General features: G+C 33.1%; 1 protein-coding gene across 2 annotated transcripts in view; it reads right to left on the bottom strand.

Annotated features, from left to right (window-relative positions):
* The window catches only part of LOC123532860 (integrin alpha-4-like), a 34,308-nt gene that overhangs the window by 5,750 nt on the left and 10,444 nt on the right, over positions 1 to 18,114 (bottom strand). For both annotated transcript variants that reach the window (XM_045314452.2, XM_053517257.1), the window contains 12 exons: positions 12,668 to 12,727; positions 12,155 to 12,355; positions 11,725 to 11,854; positions 11,326 to 11,430; positions 10,395 to 10,475; positions 8,034 to 8,252; positions 7,442 to 7,596; positions 6,875 to 7,012; positions 6,289 to 6,435; positions 2,947 to 3,035; positions 2,429 to 2,624; positions 1,770 to 1,876 (listed from right to left, as the gene is read on the bottom strand). In XM_045314452.2, the coding sequence (XP_045170387.2) occupies positions 1,770 to 1,876; positions 2,429 to 2,624; positions 2,947 to 3,035; positions 6,289 to 6,435; positions 6,875 to 7,012; positions 7,442 to 7,596; positions 8,034 to 8,252; positions 10,395 to 10,475; positions 11,326 to 11,430; positions 11,725 to 11,854; positions 12,155 to 12,355; positions 12,668 to 12,727 (1,628 nt within the window). The remainder of the gene's footprint in view (positions 1 to 1,769; positions 1,877 to 2,428; positions 2,625 to 2,946; positions 3,036 to 6,288; positions 6,436 to 6,874; positions 7,013 to 7,441; positions 7,597 to 8,033; positions 8,253 to 10,394; positions 10,476 to 11,325; positions 11,431 to 11,724; positions 11,855 to 12,154; positions 12,356 to 12,667; positions 12,728 to 18,114) is intronic.

Below are 18,114 nucleotides of genomic sequence, written 5' to 3'. Positions count from 1 at the left end.
ACAGAAAATTCAGATGTATGTTTGGGTCTATGAATTATTAGTGACCCACAAAAGTGATCATTCGCCGACTAACTACATTAAACACGAAACTTTAAGCTTATTGTCCCAGAGATGAATATAGAACATAAGGGAAACGGTTACGTCGCCGCTCTTTATGTTAACGCATAAAACGTATTATACACAAGAAATTTAGTATCGCCTAAACTGGTCTATAGATGGTCATATTTCTACATCATAAGTTACTATTAAGTATATTTTTAAATATTAATTCTAATTTTGAATTCTTCTTCTTTTTAACTATGGAAATTAAACGGGATTAAAAGTTATGTCGGTTAGTGGTCAGCCAAAGCTAAACTTTGACTAAACATAATTTTGATCCTGATTGTATTCTTATTACAATGAACGCAACTAATCAATGACAATAATCGAGACAAATAATTACATCTTACAACCAGGAAATCAACTGCTATTGCTTTATCAAATGTCTTCTGCGGGATAGGAAACCACAGTGATAACATATTTTCTCTTTCCCATGTAAGTAAATTATGACTAATTGATAAACACGTTTTAGCAATCACAAATTCGGAGAAAAACACAATCATGTGCAAATTTGCTATTATAATTAAAACTCTTAAAGCATTCTAACGGCCTCGGAAAAGCCCCTTGAATGGCATACTTAAAATCATGTCTATATATGGTGTGTTTTTTAATGATACCGGAAAATATATGCCGGAAAATAAGCAACTCGAACAATTGCTCAAATGATACTGTGTTAACCGCGGGAAAGTCCCTTTGAGTACTGACATTTTTTTTATCTATTCTTTTCTTAGGAAAACAATAAGGAAGATAAAACCACTTGAGTCTTCTTGTCTATTTTCAACCTTCAAAACATGCTTGAACTCATGTGGTTAAAAAGTACGCAAATCTTAGAATTCTTTAGCATTCAGTCACATATTTTTATGAAATAAGAAGTTGAAAAAATATACATCTGATGTCCTAGGAGCAATTAATTTTAAAACAAAGAATTCCAAGACTTTAACATTGATTGAAATTTTTAATTTGATAAAAATGATGAGCATTTTGTGCAGTTTTAAGGCATTAAATGATCATTGAATGGTCGTATATATTTATAGCTGAACAGGTTAATAATATCATACCGTAGAAACAGTGACTATTCCAACCTGTTTTAAACACGATATAATTATGCAATGTAAACACGAAAGATGTTTTTTTTTTGGCGGGTATACCCTGCATTTGAAATCATTTTTGACGTCATATTTCGATCTAAGGCAAATATACAGTCTTACAGTTCGAATATAATACTCTTGTCTTATCGAATATTGCTGTTCAAAATACTAAGTACGAACGTCTAAAATAAAGTAAAATTCAAAATTAAACAAAATTCCGTAAATTAATATTATTTTCAGAACGAATTTTTGTTCTTATACGGATAACGCCAGTAATTATATATAATTACTTAAGTTTATGGTACTTTGAACAAGTCATGCAAAATTGAATAATCTATGAAAAGATTCTTTGTAAGCATAGACCGCTGTACAGCAACATAATAGCAGACTCGGTTTGATTGAGCCGATTCATTAGATGTAAAGAAATGTGCAACACCTCTTATGTCACTCCCACTTGCACCGGCTAAAGCGGAATTTTATTCTTATAAAATTGGAATTTTCCGTGATTTAAATATAACAAGACTTTGTCAAACACAATTCTCAAATTATTGGATTTAAACTTTATTGCCAAACCTGACTTACTCTTCCTCAATATCTATTCTGTATTTTAGTTTCACGTTGATTTGTCTTTCAAAAATGTTGTTATCTAAGTTAACATCAGGATTTTCCTGATCAGCTGTAACTTCGACCTGCAATAAAATATTGATGAATAATACACAAGTTGGCTTAAGGTTTTTATAGGAGTTGGATTGCCAAAAAAAAACACACATTTAAAACTCTACTTTTGTCATCCGTTGTAACTGTCACTGACAAAACCCAACTTTTAACTAGCGACTACTATTTATGTTGGTTCGAATGTTCGCACCTTTTATACTAGGCTTATTGTTAGGACACATTTCTTGTTGATGGATGTATGTCATATTCCGTCTCCCCCTGTTAAACTGTCAATGTGTAGGGCTTTGATTTTTAGACCTAATTGCCTTTGAAAGTGGAGGGATGTTTTTATTTGTTCGTAAGCTAAAATAGCTCTGATTCTCCAGCATGCTTATAGAAGAAGTAAATCGTCTAAAATTGCGGTTCTTTATACATATATTTTCAGAGGAAACAATTACATTTTTGTAAGATTAATGTTCGACAGTTTCCCCCAGAGTCGAAGTAAGTATAAAGATATGGCTTCATATCATAAGGAAATGGAACGCATGTGTTGAAGTACTGGAAAGCATCATTGTGGTTACGGTTACCTTTATATTGTCTTTCATTCTTAGAACGTCGTTGTTTGGTAGAAGCACCAAGCTTGAAATGTCATAGTACGATTTCACCTTTACATTCCTGGCCTTGAAGAGTATGTTATTGGCTTTGCATATTGTTAGGCTAATGTCGGTATTATTCGCCAAATTCGACGAATCACAACTTGCATCCACAATGCCATAGTTTGATCTGTTTGTTTATCAAAATGAATTTATTTACTAGGAAGTGATTTAAAATGCATTTATTTTAAACTAATTATAGTTTTATCCTTATCAGTTAATCTTGATATTTAGGTATGCTAGTCATACAGTAACTGTGCGACAACATATCAGATTAATATACATGCTATAAATAGCTGCAGCAAATTATGAATTTTATGATTACGTTCTATATAACACACTGTTCTTCTAAATCGCATAAAACAAAATGTATGTACTGTTATTATTTATACACATATCAATTTTTATTTAGTTAACACAAATTCATAATATTACATGGAAAGCATATTTACAAGGTAGAAAGTCGCATCAACGCGGAAACGTTGCTTGTAAAGACCACATTATGGGATGTATCCTCTAAGCTTCTGACTTCAACAACAACCTACAATATTTAACAGTCAAGTTGATAATGTGTAAGAGTTTGAGATTTCTGTCGTGTTTATATACAGGTACATGTAGGATCGTTATTAAGTATAGGTTAATAAATGGGGGAGCGGTGCCTTTGAGTGATAATGGCCCTGGCAAGGTGATAATAGCCCGAGGGCTTTAGCCCGAGGGCTATTATCTTCTTCCAGGGCCATTATCACTCAAAGGCACCGCTTTCCCATGTATTTACCTGTTTATTACATGTTTACCTATAATATAGTAAGAAATGTTTTTTTTTGTGTCATTTTTATGGGTACTTGCATCTTCTGGCACAATAAATTCCAGCTGTTCAGTTTCTATATTATTTGTAGCCTATAAGAGTCTATTTACTGTATAAAATTAAATTCCTGGATAGTTGTACTTTTTTGCTTATTGCATAATTTAGGGATAAAAATACGTTATTTCACGAAGAATACACAATGTTACGCTCAAGATGATAAAATAAAACGGAAATATTCGCTGTTTTACCTCCATGAAACGCCATGACGTCATTTCTGTTAACGGGCGTTAATTTCCCGCGCTAACGCCAGGGCCATTATCGATAATGGCCCCGGGGCTTATTATGATAATGTGATAATGCACGACGCAATGCGATAATGGGAGAAATTTAAGCACAAATTTGTTACTATTTATAGGTACTCATGTAATAAAATACATTATTACATGAGTACCTATAAATAGTAACAAATTTGTGCTGAAAAATATCCCATTATCGCATTGCGTCATGCATTATCACATTATCATAATAAGCCCCGGGGCCATTATCGATAATGGCCCTGGCGTTAGCGCGGGAAATTAACGTTCGTAAACAGAAATGACGTCATCGCGTTTCGTGGAGGTAAAACAGCGAATATTTCCGTTTTATTTTATCATCTTGAGCGTAACATCGTGTATTCTTCGTGAAATATCGTATTTTTATCCCTAAATTATGGAATAAGCAAGAAAGTACAACTATCCAGGTATTTGATTTTATACAGTTAATAGACTCTTATACAAATAATACTGTATAGAAACTGAAAAGCTGAAATTTATTGTTCCAGAAGATGCAAGTACCCATAGAAATGACACAGAAATACATTTCTTACTATATTATTGGTAAACATGTAATAAACAGGTAAATACATGGGAGAGCGGTGCCTTTGAGTGATAATGGCCCTGGAAGAAGAAAATAGCCCTCGGGCTAAAGCCCTCAGGCTATTATCACCTTGCCAGGGCCATTATCACTCAAAGGCACCGCTCTCCCATTTATTAACCTATACGTAAATGACTCAGATGTGTTTGAGCAGACGTGCTAGTTTGCAGTTCTAATCTTTAAAATTCACATATAACGAGGCAATCCGATTAGTACACCGCAAAACCTTCTCATTTGTAACTGTATATATGCATTTCAATTTTGCGTACATGTGAACCTATTCGTATTGCATTATTATGTCTTTACATAACACCATTTAATGCATTTCTAATATCATAATACGAGAGTTCCTTTTCTTTAGACTAGGTAATTTGACGTGTGACCAGCCAGGAACACAATTTCCGTTTCTTTTGTTGTTGTTTTTTTTTTTCTCGTTTTTTTAATGGTTCAAACTTTTTACCTGGAACTTTCGTGATAAAATGACTATGCAGTGGACATTCACACGACATGTGGCATTTTAAATTGTCATGATCATCACAGAGCCACACAGTGGCCTAATCAAATTTACTGATCACTCTTCAAATATTAATCAGAGTGTACTGATATACTGTCATTTTAATGTTTATTTAGTTTACAATATCTGCTGAAAATAACACCTGAATATCTTAACTATAAATAAAAAATTGCATAGTTATTTTATCATGAAAATTCCAGGTAAAGATTTTGAAAATTTTTCTTTGAGAAAAAAACAAAACGGAAATCGTGTTCATGGTTGGTTATATGTCAAATTACCCCACCCATTTAAATGTGAATATCTTTAAAAAAAAAAGTCAAAACTGGTAACAGTAACACTTGTTAATATAACTTAATACATGTAGGTATATTGCAATAAAATATAAAGAAAGTCCAAAAAACATTTTGCACTGACACGTAACTGGGACACCAATCCCCTTTCACTCTGATCGAGATTCGAGCGTGCGAGTTTTGCCTTTCCATAGCCGTATCAAAGTTCTGTTTGTTTGTTTTGGGTTTAACGCCGTTTTTCAACAGTATTTAAGTCATGTAACGGCAGGCAGTTAACCTAACCAGTGTTCCTGGATTCTGTACCAGTACAAACCTGTTCTCCGCAAGTAACTGCCAACTTCCCCACATGAATCAGAGGTGGAGGACTAATGATTTCAGACACAATGTCGTTTATCAAATAGTCACGGAGAACATACGCCCTGCCCGAGGATCGAACTCACGACCCTGCGATCTGTAGACCAACGCTCTTACCTACTGAGCTTAGCGGGCGGGCTGTATCAAAGTAAATCCTGTCCGCGACATACATATATTCGTAGATACATAATTAAACACTTGGTCAACAACTTTAATGTGTTAGTTTCAAAATAATATTTTTGCTAATTAAGGGGAGCTTATCTATATGTAGATTCTAACTGTTAACATTGTTAGTTACCATTCCGAAATAACATTCATACGATTACTATTAATAAATAAACTTGCGAACCTATATGTTCATATCAAGTTGTACATGTATTACTGTACACCCATACATTTCTTGGAAGTTTACCTATTAAATGTAATCATTAAGAAAATTATTAAAGTACTGTAATATACAGATTTTTAATGTATTAAGATTAACGCGCATTAATATAAATCTAATGAAAATAAATATCTAGTCAATTTAAAAAGCAGGGGACCTCATTTGTTGAGTTGTTAATGTAATCGAGACTTTGAATTGCTTGTACCTTACTTATGTGGGTTCGCTTTCTCGCTTGGGTTAAGATATACTTCACAGGGGGAACCGTCCAACAAGTTTACGGTGGATCGGTGGTTCTACTTAGGTGACCGCCTGCACATGCCATGAAACAATGCCCAGAAGGGCACCTGGTTTCGTCCCCAACCATTAAAATTCTGGACAAGTCATTATACGATTTACATGTACACTGGGTCGTAATGGCCTAATCGATCTCAATAAAAACAAAACTAAACACACTAAAACAGCGGATAGATTCCTTTACGGTTTTAAACGCCACTTGCAATATGTATTTTGCTTTTGAAATATACAGTTCCGTACCATAAGTTCGGTAGCTTCACCGACATATATCTCTGTATCGTTGTCAATTTTCTTGTTATGGCCCATTCCAGCTACGAACATTTCTACCTTCACTTGTAAGTCGGATGTACAAGTGTCTAAACTCTTACACTTTTTGTCGAATTCAACCTGAAATTCACATCTTGATCTACAATAGTGGTTATAGGTATTGTAAAATAGTCTCTATCGTGTCTTTTATCTTTGTACAGATTTTATTGAATCTTCGAAGTTCTTATATTTTCTGATCCTTTCATTCCGCATTCACATAAGATTTCGACTTCTTCTTTGACTTTAATTATGGGAACAGACTCAAACCAAATCTATTATATCACGTGGTTGCGTTCTATACTTCTTCTTATAGATTTTTTTACTCATAGATCTATTCTATATACAAACTATGTGACATTTTACATTAATAAATAAAACAAAATTCTTCATGCGTAAATGTCGGCTAGCTAATGTCCTAACCCTAGTCCACCGAATGAGAAGAAGTTAGACAAAACGTAGCAGAAAAATCCCTAAATGAAACCATTAAACTGACGATATAAGCTTGTTTTAAAACACTTACATCTTTAGAAATAAATGTGGTTGTATCCTTGCTTATTACTGGATCTAAAACATCGAACACATTTCCTTCAGATTTTGTCAGTTCCATTGTACCTTCGATTCTTACTTTCGTCCAGACGTCTTTCGGCTCAGGATTTCCCTAAAGTATCATTTAAGTACATTTGTATCTACAAATGTGGGATATGAATGTATACACGCACAGTATTATTCAAGTAAGAGAATAATGAAACAGATAATAAGTAACTATAGACTATAGTATCAGATAAGTGCAAGTGTACCTATGAGGATATAGGCTGGACATGAATATAAAAATGAATGGTATTATTCAGATTATAGTATCTGTTAAGTACATTAATTTTGTATCTGAAAGTTTGGGATATGATTGTATACATGAATAGTCTTATTTAAGTAAAAGAATAATCAAAATAATAATAAGTAATTAAAGGATATAGTATAAGTTAAGTGTATGTGTATTTAAGAGTATAAGTAATTATAAGCCGTTGTATCTTAAATGCTTTCAAAGATTCATAAAAGGTTATATTAAAAAAGAAAAATAAGGGTGGCTTACCTTGACAATAAGCGTAAAAGCTTTAGATGCTGTTTTCCCGGTTTCTAGCGTGATGTTTTCTACCCATTTGTTAATATTATTTTCTTTGAATACAACTCTACTAGTATCTTCTCTTCTCTCGTAAAGAGTATCAGCCTTCATTGCCCATAGCAAGGCTGTAATTATAGAAACTTTAAGACGAGATCTAACTATTCTGTCTTGAAATAACTTCATTAGAAAGCACGATCATACCTTCTCTACTTGATAATTCTTGTTAATGTGCGTTGAAAAAAGTTAAAATTACGCTTCCTAGTATTAAAGGACTAAACATTTCAAACCCGATCCTTTCTGAATATAATACATTAAGATTTTTTCAAAGCTTGAAGAGTACAGGTCAGTGTTAGATTTTGGTATTGAATCAAAATGAATATCTGAGGCGCAGTAATTCACAAATCTGACTACTTTAACAACAAAAACCTGTAAAGTATGAACTATTTTAGAAATCATTTTCAAACAATAGGTTCCGGTGGCAGACTAAATGAATTAAAATGAAACACAAAAACAACTATCGAACAGGTATCTGCAAGTATTTAGTGTTTTTCTGTATACATACACACTGCCTTGACATATTTCTTTCTAGGCCCAACTGTTTCATACTGAAAATGGACATACACATGAAAACAAAGTATCTTGACATCAACGGAGCAGTTGAGTAGTGTTGCATTTAATGGAATTAAGTTGGGGCTGATGGTAATCTTAGTGTCCACTTTGACAACAGGTCTTGTTCGCAAAATTGCAACGGTGTCTGATGCATAGGCACCAACCGCCAAATCTGAAAACCAAATTGAAAATAAAAACAGATTTTAACTTTTTAGGTTTATCAACGTTTTAAGATAGCTGTTAGGTTGCATATGCATACAACTCAATTTCAAATGCTAACTGTGTCAAATATGAAGCGTGCTTTTAAATTACAGGCCAAATATCACTGAAACTGAACGCTTGACAGGGTGTCGAAAAAAAAATTGTATGATGATATCTTGTAATATATTGTTTAACTGAATTAATCACTTCCGGGTCTGGTGTCTTGAATAGCGGTGGGACCTTGACGAAATTTGACTGACATAAAGAACCATTTTATTAAAGCCTGCACCACTGAAATCTGCAACTTTGTATAAACGGAGTAACGCTAATGAAATTGTTATTCTGATTTTACATGGCTGTCAACTTATCTAAATGAAGATAAGTGAACCACGAATAAAAACAGTATAGGATCGTGCCTTTTGTAAGCGATTGTATTACTTTATTTTTGTGTTGTTGGGTTAAACCGTTACAATTATGGGGGTGGAGGGCTGTTTTGAATGAAGTTCAATAAGATCTATTACTTGGTATCCACAGTAATGCTACTTGAATAACTATTTCGTTTTTTAACTGCTATCATCTTATTTAAATGGAAATAAATGATATGTCGTAAAACAGGGTATGAGATGACTGAGCCTTTTGTAAGAGCTTTTACTGGTGTAATCCCAGTAAGTTTTGTCACTGTAGTTAACATAATAATTCATACGCGATATGATAGCTAAAATGAAAATATCAATAAAATCTGTAAAAAGATCCTTTGGAAGCAAAGAATGCAACCAATAATAATAATACCAGACTCGGTTTGATTGAGTCTGTTCATGAGAGGTAATGAAATGTGCAACACCTCTCACGCCCCCTAGCACCGGCTTAAGCGGAACTCTATTACACATGTTGAATGGACTCCATGATCCCAAAGGACCAGACAATATAACAACACTGAATCCAAGTACGGGGAGACATTTCACAGCCGCCACACGGCACTTAAGATTGCTGTTGTGTTAGTTAATAAAATCTGTAAAAACATCCTTTGGAAGCAAAGAATGCAACCAAGAATAATAATAGCAGACTCGGTTTGATTGAGTCTGTTGATGAGAGGTTCAAACCTGATTTCTGTTCAATCACATTCAGGTGATTTGCATGCTCTATTTTTGTTTGATATAAAATAGATTAATTTATTGGCCAATGATCATGAATTGCAATTGTGTACATTTTAGTTCAAAATAAAGCAGCTAGTTTTAACGATCTGAATGTGCTGTATAGAGTATTAGACAATGCTACAACCTGTAACTTAGAAGGCGGAATAAAGCTAATGGTTTTAATATTCTTTATGAGCATTATCAATTGAATCAAATTATCATTTAATTTTGAACAATTCAGCGATTAAACAAGTTTAATAAGTACAATTAACATCATAATATGATACAAAAAAAATAGGATTTGATAGTAACGTTAATTGCATAGACACAGGAGAAATAGAACTATAGAGTATTTTGTTTGCTTAATTCGAGGCTTTTCAACTTAAGATCAACAATGGTGCAACCAAGAATGCAGACAAATTGCTAACATATTTAATCAGAACCCAAAGTTCTTCTAAATGGTACATACGTAGGTTTTTGAGAAAACATATCAGCCCGTAACGTTAGTATGTATACAAAATATATACTTAGGTTAGACTCAGCAATGCTTTATTTTAGTTTACGAACCTAATAATTTCCACGATTTTACACTGTAAATGAACCATAGTGATGGTCGCTGAGCTTAATTCTTATACAGATTCGTTATACAAGATATGTTGGATAACAAATACCTGATAATATGATGTATTGACAAATTTAACGTTTTAATTGAAATATTTAAATGGTACTGGGTATTATTCCTAAGACTTAATCAATCTAAGTCAGTGTTTAACGAACTCACTGACAAATGTCGATCACTGCAAGGATAACAAAGTCAATTAAATAACAGAAATTAAGGTAATAGTAAACATACGTGTTTGAATATTCACATGACAAATTTCACCCTTATGTAATAATGTTAGAATTATTAACAACGATGTTATAAGTTTATTCTTATCACAAACTATTCACGTTTTTAGTGCAACAAGTGCAAAACTTACCTACGAAACTGTTACCGTCAATATCTTCGTTTCCATAAATGCTCCATCCGAGTGCACGAATACCAGGGTCTATATTTCTGCCTACATAATTTCATGATATTAAATATTATTTATGAGTAAAAAGATTTGCTAGAATGAAAAATTAATTAATCGATAGGTAAATATCTTGAAGCAAATAGTACAGCCACGCAAAATATTAGTTTTGTATAAGAAGGCATGACAGTTGTAACGTCTCACGCCCAACATATAGCACCACAGAGTCTGCTGAAGCGAAGCAAACAAAAAAGAGCAACGCCTACGTTCGTCTGTAAGTACTGAACAATATGTAAGAAAAGAGTTAAAGGTCAGATTTTCTAAGTATAAAAGGCCATAAGTCTGACAAAATATAGGTTAGAGTTATTGTTTTTAGCTTTTAAACCCAAATCGAGGTTTCGAACCCATATCGGATTGGGGCAAGTGCTTTGAAGTCATTTAACTTAACCACTTGGCAACGGAGGCCCGTATACTTATGTATTGATTTAGACAGTTGATATAACTTGATATATTATGAAATATTGTTTGTCAAAAAGTAAATATACAAACTTGTGGTTTATATACACGTAACTAAAAGAAGTGATTAGAATCTGCCAGAACGTTTTAGCAAATACTTGATAATATCCTATCAAATGTAAATACACACCGAAAAAATTATGTTTGTTTTACTGGATCTGCACTTAAACACAATTTCGGTCATATGATAACAATTTAAATGACTGGAGGAAGATTTCAGGCATCGACAGACACTTGCTTAGAACAAAAGACCTTCCAAAATTTGTTAGAAATCGTCGAGTAAATATTCTACCACCAGGCGGGCTTTCAAACACAAAGCGGCAATGGAGGAGTAAATCTAAGTAAGAGATTCAAACGAACCGACCAAGAACTTTAACTATACCTGAAATACGCTGGCTAAATTTGTCCCTGAGAATGCAGTTACAGCCATTATAAATATAGACAGCGCCGGTCTCACCTTCTTCATACGGAGCTCCAATAGCGACATCTAATAATAATATAAAAATAAGTACATTGTATAACTAAGGATATATTATTCTGTTTTCGACTTGGATGCCCTTAACTGTCTACAGCATGGGAAAGACACTATACCAAATTATATGCGTAAGGATGATCGTATGTAACTAATTTGATATGTTGCCACACAATCGAAATCTCATGTAACAATTAGTTTAGGCACGACTAGTCGATTAGAATACCTTACAGATATTTTAAAGTGGTTACTTAAGCAAGCATTTGGTCTATTTTAAGAAAGAAATGAATGATATACATTTGTACAAACCATTAAATCCATCAAGATCTAGATCTCCTGCAGATGCAATGTTCGTTCCAAACCTTGCATAGCTAGTTTTGCCTTTCAATGACTCAACATTTGCACCACCAGAGAAAACTCCTACAGGACCGCACACTTTCTGATATATGATTACAAATGTACCTTTAGTACTTTATCGTTATCATACCGCTTAAGTTTTGATTGATGTTATGTCTTGGATGTAATTTTAACATTACCTTTTCAATTTTACAAAATTTTCAATTCTACAAAGATATTCCTTAATCCATGGTGTAAATCAGACTTATAACTCAGAAATTGTATAAAGTTGTTTTTTTATTATTATATCGAATAATCATAACATTATGTTATCCGCGTTTGATATTAGATTTTATTTTCTTATTTATACGACACAAATTAATCAAGAAATTTTAGTACGTACTGTTTTAGAAAATGTGTAAACAAATACGCGGCCTTCGTCTGGATTATGATCGGAATACATTGGTGCCCCGACCAGTACTTCGTCATACCCGTCTCCTGTAAGATCAACTGTCTCCAGTGCAGCACCAAACTTTGTTCCATGTTGTTCTGTGTGAATTGCTTTTTCAAAGTATGTTTCTTTCATTACATCTTCATGTGGACACTATAGATGCAAGATGACGTCATTACAAAAGATGCGATAGAACAAGTAATTAGGGGATAAATAACAGAATTACATCGCTATCTTAACATTGCGATACAAAAATGATAAGCATACTTTCTTTCTCTCTCAATGATTTATGTTTGATGTAATAATGATGCTTTGATATCTTCATATTGCCCTACATATTACACCACTGTACTCTGTTTATATAGTTAATACATATTTACTAAACTAAAGGTCATTTTCTTTGTTGTAAATTATTTTCAAAAACATTCAGTTCCCAATATAAACCCATTAAAAAATTATGTTTACATCATAGCGAACTCCATATTCTATGTTGCCCTTTTTACTTTGTCCTTTGTGAAAAACAACCTGAAATAAAAGAGCCAAATTTGACATAAAAACTTTGGTATGAAATATAAACTTTTATTTTTCACTTTATTTTTTTACGTCTGAGAATTTATATACTCGTTTGGCGATTAGGGAAATCAGCATAATTTGCTTTACCTTATTTATATCAGGCACGCTATTTATTATACTTATTCAAAATCGCGCTGACCTATCACAAATAGGTGGATGAGGTTCTATACATCGACTATAAATATTTTTTTTTCATTGACAGATTTTAAGGTGTAATTGTATTCGTTTCATGTTAGCAATGTTATAATGTCCACTATTATTGTCAATTCAGTAAATTTCAATTTAATTAATTGTTTCAAATAAAAAAGTAAGCAAATGACTGCATCTAAGACGCGTCTTTGTAACTTGGGACTATGACATCAGACACCCACTAACACATCTTATAAATTAAGCATCATGTTAATATAAATTTACAACAAGTATCTGCATTTTACATGACTGAGCTATTTTTCTACATACATAATGGGCAGTTAAAATGAAAGAAATGCTAATTTTTACTTGTCAAATAAAACAATACAAGCAATATTAATTCCTGTTTTATCAATAATTATAATGGAATGGACTGATCCGAGAGCTCACGGACTTTTATTGCAACAATTGAGGCCAAAAGAAGTTTATACATTTTTGGAAACACTATTTCATATCCTCCATGAAAACCCATTTCTTAAGTGTCAAAGCCGTGCCTATCTATATTTTGTTCACTTATGTTTGTGATATGGGAGGTTAAACTCACTTGTAAAAATTTAGGGGGTAGGGTAAAGTTTAAGTTTACCAATTTTTTCACTGTTTAATTACAGTAGCTAGTTGATTGTCAGTAAATGTATATATGTCAACCAATGTCAGCAAAAAGAAATTCATCAAAAAGGAATGAAGGGCAAACTTGATATTTAAGGTCAAAGGTCAAATTTATGTACAAATCACAAAAATTGGCATATTTGAAATTTATTTTTATTCTTAAAAATTAGTTTGTTATCATAAGTCACTCAGTTTTACTTATGTAATGTGTTTATATCAGCTAAAGTCAGAAATGCAAATCTTGTTGCAAAACGTCAAAGTCAACCCTGATAATTGAAGATCAAAGTTCATTTTCATGCAAAAATGTGAAAAATGTTACCTTTACTTTTTTAATCTGTTTAATATGTATTCGCATTATTAGTCACCGAAGTTAATTTGATTAAATGTCTGCATGTCAGGCAAAGTCAGCAGTGCAGATGTAACCCCAAAACTGCCAAGGGTAAAGCTTATATCAAAGGTCAAAGGTCAAATTTGAGTGAAACTTTGCATGAATAGCTTCCTGTTTGAAATATAAATGCTATTCCTAATCATTATTAGTAATTGCTCGTGATTTATTTTAATGTATATATGTCCCACAATGTCAGTAATAAAGATATCATCTGACATCAGAAAAGTTCAAATGTGATATAAAGGGTCAAAGGTCATTTTCATGTTAAAGGAAGAAAAAAATGGCTCTTTAACTTTTCTTCATGTTGATAATATTTTGTCGATATTAGTCAACGATATCAGTTCATTTAATGTATAAATGTTAGGCGATGTCTAGTATGCACATACAATTTCAAAACATTCAAACATTCAAGGTCAACCATAATTTCAAAGGTCAAAGGTCAAAAAAGTGAATAAAAATGTTGCAATAATATCACCTGTTTGTAATATTTTTTTATGGTTTAAAAGTATTTGTTTTGTCATTTTAGTAACTCGCCACTATGAAAAAAAAACTGGCTTGAACAGGTTGGGGAGTGAATGCAAAGTTCCTCTGCAAGTCTACACTGGCAACGTACGATACATAGCATAGTACGCATCAACCTCATTGGTACCTGCTTCCAAAACCAGTAAAGATAAACTGGACAAGGTTAAATTTGAGGTCTGAGGGGCAATGAAAACAACTCAAATAAAATGAATCGAAAAGACAGCCAACCCTGAACAATTAGAGACAAGACGAGAGTACAAAGCTTTTGACCGTGCATAGAAGGCAAAGAGACTACCATCCCACCCACTCCACTAAAAATTCGAGAGCAGAACCAAGAACAAACTGATAAGACAGAGTCTTATCCACATCGTCAAAAACTGCAAAAATAGAAAGCAGCAGCACTGGACACAGAGGCAGAGCCGCTCGAGCCCAATGAATGGTTTCCCAAACAATGTGCTCCCAAGATCATATTTGAGGTGCCAGGAGTAGAAGAAAAGGGAAAGCAAAATCAGGCTTACCAACAATCTCTTACGCTAGAAATGATCAATAACCGCTATCCAGCACACTCTTGCATCCAAGAATATACCAATGGATCAGTGAAAAAAGCAGTTCAGAAAGCTTGGGGTGGTGCCTACATCAAATTTTCAGACAGCTCCTCCTTCATACTCTCTCATACAGTCGGCAAGAGATGCTCCAACTACAGATCCAGATGCAAGCCCTCAAATCAGCGACACTGGAACAGTATGAGCGAGGAGAAAAGGGACAATATATTCCTAACAGACCCCAAGTCAGCTCTTCAGGCTCTCTCAGCAGATCCATCAGACAACTTAATCAGACAGCTGTTGAAAAACATCAGTCTCCTGCCAGAGAACAACAATGTAGCATTTCGATAGATTGCTGCACATATGGGCATAGCTGGAAATGAAGCTGAGCACAATCTTGCAAAGCAACCAGATAAATACACCCTAAACCTCAAACTTGATACAGAGAAGCTCAGACTCTGTGGAAGAACAGCTTTGCGTCAGACTTGAAGAACATAAATGGAGGTTACCCGCCAAATCATGACTGTCTACACAAGCTAAACAGCCAATTAGAGAAAGCTAAATGTCAGTGCGGATCAGAGGAACAAACGCCGTTTCACATTCTGCAGAGTTGTTCCTATCTGGAAGAAGCACGCCAGAAAGTTTGGCCAACAGACATCCCATTTGAGACCAAGCCGTAAAGAGATATCAGCGACCTGCAGAATACGATGCAGTTCATTGCCGCATCTAATCATAAAATATAAAACGGCCATAAGAAGATGGAAGGCAGTAAGGAAGTAAAGGCTAACTTTAAAATGAATTAACATCAAGCTATAACAAGATATGTTTGAACAAAGAAATAAAATAACAATGCTATCTTTTGTATTTATTACCCGAAAATAAATTTTAAACTTTAACTTCAGGACTGATCTAGACCCATTTCTTATGATATCTCCATTGTAGACATTTACCCATATATAGATAATGTATATACATGTATGAGACTTTAAGGAATAACCATAAAATATTAATATTAATAATGACAAAATACTTTTACACAATGAAAAGTATTGCAAAAATGCTACTTTTGCGATCTTTCACGCAAGTTTCACCTTTTACCTTTGATATAAGCTTTAACAATCACTGTTTTTGAAATTAGATCTGCATTGCTGACATTGATTTACAAATAAACATAAGACAAAATTGCTTTCAATGAACAAAATGACAATATAATTTGTAACGAAGAAGAAATTAAAAATGCTGTATTTTGAACTTTTACATGAAATGACCTTTGACCTTTAATGTCAGGTTTGACCTTGACTTACTTTTCATTATTATTTCAACAGTGATATTGTCAGTTGTATATATTTGAAAATGAATACTGATCAGTTTCACTAGTAGTGACAGAAATAACCTACACAATAAAGAATCGAAGCCTTGAAATGTCTGATGGTTGCGGGTTTTTGGTAGATTTATTTTCTGTTTAAAATGCCAGTCTATGAATATACATGAATGAGAAACAAATACAAATTTAATGTGCATCATATCTAAGATGAACTCTGCCTGACCCAGCTTGTGATGTAACCATGGGCTGGAATACCTTATCATTGATAGATCTTATATAATCTAAATGGTTAGTGTGAGTGGATACAGGTTGAATAAGAATTGCTTGTTCATTGATAATTCATCCGCACTGTGCATGAATGGGACTATTTTGTGTAGCACATGAACATCTTTTGGATTTGATTTCTGAATAAAATAAAGATGCTATGATAGTCAGAAATACACTTTAACTTCGGTAGCGGGATAAACCCGCAACCAAAAATCATTGCAAAATTCTTGTTATTTTGCGAATTCTTACACAAATTTGACCTTTGACCTTTGATAATAGGTTTGCCTTTTACTTATAAGGATTAGACCTACATTGCTAACCTTGCTTGACATGTATACATTAAAGTAAATTGCTAACAGTGAATTATAACAACAAGCTATTTTTGATTAAAGTAATGAGTAAGTATGGTAAAGGTTGTGATTTTTTATACAAAAGTGACCCCTGGCCTCCAATACCAGGTTTGACCTTGACTTATTTTCTCTTCTATGACATCGTCTGACATATATACAGTAAAATGAACAACGATCAGTTACTAAAATGACGAAACAAATACTTTTAAACAATAAAAATTATTACAAATAGGTCATACTTTGCAACATTTTACTCACTTCTTTGACCTTTGACCTTTGATATTATAGTTGACCTTGAATGTTTTGAAATTGTATGTGCATACTAGACATCGCCTAACATTTATACATTAAATAAACTGATATCGTTGACCAATATCTACAAAATATTATCAACAAGAACAAAGTTAAAGAGCCATTTTTTTCTTCCTTTTACATGAAAATGACCTTTGACCCTTTATATCACATTTGAACTTTTCTGATTTCAAATGATATCTTTATTACTGACATTGTGGGACATCTATACATTAAAATAAATCACGAGCAATTACTAATAATGATTAAGAATAGCATTTATATTTCAAACAGGAAGCTATTCATGCAAGTTTTCACTCAAATTTGACCTTTGACCTTTGATATAAGCTTTACCCTTGGCAGTTTATGGGTTACATCTGCACTGCTGACTTTGCCTGACATGCAGACATTTAATCAAATTAACTTCGGTGACTAATAATGCGAATACATATTAAACAGATTAAAAAAGTAAAGATAACATTTTTCACATTTTTGCATGAAAATGAACTTTGACCTTCAATTATCAGGGTTGACTTTGACGTTTTGCAACAAGATTTGCATTTCTGACTTTAGCTGATATAAACACATTACATAAGTAAAACTGAGTGACTTATGATAACAAACTAATTTTTAAGAATAAAAATAAATTTCAAATATACCATTTTTTGTGATTTGTACATAAATTTGACCTTTGACCTTAAATATCAAGTTTGCCCTTCATTCCTTTTTGATGAATTTCTTTTTGCTGACATTGGTTGACATATATACATTTACTGACAATCAACTAGCTACTGTAATTAAACAGTGAAAAAATTGGTAAACTTAAACTTTACCCTACCCCCTAAATTTTTACAAGTGAG

This window comes from Mercenaria mercenaria, chromosome 11 (assembly GCF_021730395.1).
Source record: "Mercenaria mercenaria strain notata chromosome 11, MADL_Memer_1, whole genome shotgun sequence".
NCBI classification, from domain to species: domain Eukaryota; kingdom Metazoa; phylum Mollusca; class Bivalvia; order Venerida; family Veneridae; genus Mercenaria; species Mercenaria mercenaria.
Note: the sequence above shows the minus strand (reverse complement) of the source record. Positions and strands in the feature narration are given on the sequence as shown.